The sequence below is a fragment of the Octopus bimaculoides genome, chromosome 15 (genome assembly GCF_001194135.2).
Source record: "Octopus bimaculoides isolate UCB-OBI-ISO-001 chromosome 15, ASM119413v2, whole genome shotgun sequence".
Taxonomy (NCBI): Eukaryota; Metazoa; Mollusca; class Cephalopoda; order Octopoda; family Octopodidae; genus Octopus; species Octopus bimaculoides.
The window spans coordinates 13,981,699-13,984,477 of record NC_068995.1 but is presented as its reverse complement, the minus strand read 5'-3'; the positions used below and the strand labels follow the sequence as shown (position 1 = coordinate 13,984,477).

The following is a 2,779-nucleotide window of genomic DNA, read 5'->3' as shown; positions in this document are numbered from 1 at the left end:
ATATATATATATATATATATATATATATATATATATATATATATATATATAAATATATATATTCACAGTCACACCGACATGCATATAATTGTATATCATTATATGCATATATGCCTATATATATATATATGTATGCATGCATAAATATACCAGTATATACAAATACATAAATATATACAAATACACACAGATTCACATTACACATCGTTACACACACACACACACACACACGCATACATATATACATATCCACTGATATACACACACATACAGCACAAGCACATATAATCATGTGTAGTAATAAATATATGTATATATGTATATATGTATATATATATATATATATATATATATATATACATACACACACGCATGTATGCATGTAAGTATACATGTATATGTGTCCAAAGAAAATGTATTTGTAGATATATGTATACAAGAGAGAGAAGAGGAGAGAGAGAGAAAGAAAAGAAAATGGAGACTTAGTAATATCATCTCAACTATAGGCAAATATATTAGCATGATAAACAGCAATCGTTAGCACCTGATAGAAACAGGTAGAGTAGATGACAATGTCACAGACATAGGGGATCGAAGAATCCTAGCAGGAGTAAACGAGACTGGAGATGCTCAGGTGAAAACAAAAGGAATCTGAATTTATGTAATGCAATAAATGGTCCCTGTTTTAGCAAGTCATATAAAATATTTCAACCAAGGAGGACAGACAACATTTCTTCTATTTAGGGGGGGGGGGGTTTGTGGCTGGAAGATAACAAAAAAGCTCTCTATATAACTATCATTCTTTGAATAGATCAGTTCCTTCAAAGAGAGAAAGGTAGCTGGTCTGATTTCTCAGTTGATCCAGCAGTTTAGTAATGATGAGAAAGAGAGAATAAGCATATGCATGCATGCATGTGCATGTGTGCATATGCATGTGTGCATATGTGGGCTTGAGATCACCTAACAGTTTAAAAGATAATGTCTATAAGTGTCTGGGATAAGTTGCTTATACAACTGTAATTTCTCAGAAATTCTATGCACATATCTAGAGATGCTGGTACAGGTACCCTAAAAAAAGTATATTGTAGTTTATTTATACCTTTTGCAGAGAATTGGTAAAGGGACTGAGCCAAAAATAAAATAAGCATGAAGTAGATTCTTCCAAGAAACAGATTGTTCCACCTTCTGTGCCCTAAAGAAGCTGGAAATTAGCTGAGCTGGGCATTCAAGGATATTACAACTTACACCCAAGATATTCATATGTGTGTGTGTGAAATTGTTCATTGGTAGAGTAAGCAATTCTTTATTTTTGCACTCACGAAATGACAGAACAGATGGAAATATAGTTGCTGTCCTTCCTTTTGAATATATATTATTATGGCTAATGTGTCCTCACATAGGAAATGTAATTCAATTATATGCTTTACTGCATAAATGCCCATGACTCACAAAAAAATATATATATATATATATTAGTGAGAGAGAGATACAGATATGTATATATGGACAGATACAGGGCATAAATGCATCAACAAAAAGATAAGCTTTAAAGTTCAATAGCTAAAGAGACAAAGGTTAAATATACGAGGTCACCTTGAGAGTGAGTGAAAGAATGGGTGGGTAAGTGAATGAGAGAGAAACTGAAAGAGAATGAGTGAGAGTGAGGGAGTGAGAATCACAAACAGTTCACTGAGTAGACTGCACATTTGCACAGATATCAAATACACAGACATACAGGATGTTATTTTAGAAGATACTCGGTTTTATTACAGTTGAAATAGTTCTGGTTTATTTGACGTTTATGTATATATGAGAGAGAGAGAGAGAGAGAGAGAGAGAGAGAGAGAGAAGAAGTGAGAGAAAGAGAGAGAACTTGTCAAAGCTCTTCCTAGCTGTGTTAAGGCCATTCTCAATGAAGTAATAATTTACAAGTCATCTTGGTACATACAGTAGTTACTAGTAGTTTGAAATAAAATAAAACCAGTGAACTATAACATCCAATTGTCCTTGGTTGGTTGGTTGGTTTATTTATTTATTTGTTGATTTGTTTGTTTGCTTGTTTTTCTTTCTTTCTTTCTTTCAGTCATTCCAATGGCCACCGGGGAGGAACAAAAATCTAGTCAAGTGTTTTCTAGATGTTTTGATTCATTTAAATCTTAAATCTCTCCCTGCAGAATTGAGATTATCAGGCTGCTGTGTCTGGGTCGAGCCAATTTAGTTCAGATGAGGTTGCTGTGATTTCTTCTAATGTGGGGTAAAAGGCTAACAAGATCGCAAATAGCAGAATCAACAGAGGAATGCTGGAGATGAATGACAGCTGCAAGAGAACAAAGAACAAAGTCAGTGAAGGGTCAATGTAACTGCACAAAAATATCTACTGTTTCTTATATGCTATGCCAGCTAGTTCCACAGAATATTGAATTCTTCATTCATACACATGAATTAAAAAGAATTTTTAAAGTTTAACATAGAACATAGATGAAATTCTTTCTGGGAAATGGTTGAGCAGGTGTAGGGTAGTTGAAAGATAGTGAAGCCTAAAGAATTGTGCATGTGTGTTATACAGAGGGGTGCTGAAAAGTTCCTGGCTTTAAGGGTATCGTGAAAGGCCTGGTTAGAGGCCCAACTTTCCAAGTTCTTTCACAGGGATTAGAAAAACTGAAGGACCACTGCAATATGTGTGTGAATCTGTGAGGGGAACATGTTGAATAAAATCATAATTATCTGATCATTCTGTATTTTATTTTACCCAAATCCAGGAACTTTTCAGCACCCTCTC

General features: G+C 34.1%; 1 protein-coding gene across 3 annotated transcripts in view; it reads right to left on the bottom strand.

Annotated features, from left to right (window-relative positions):
• Nucleotides 1-298: 298 nt before the first annotated feature.
• LOC106869515 (sarcolemmal membrane-associated protein) overlaps nucleotides 299-2,779 on the bottom strand; it is a 52,273-nt gene continuing 49,792 nt past the window's right edge. For all 3 annotated transcript variants that reach the window (XM_052973182.1, XM_014915283.2, XM_052973183.1), the window contains one exon: nucleotides 299-2,317. In XM_052973182.1, coding sequence (XP_052829142.1) covers nucleotides 2,186-2,317 — 132 coding nt within the window. In that variant the 3' untranslated portion in view covers nucleotides 299-2,185. The remainder of the gene's footprint in view (nucleotides 2,318-2,779) is intronic.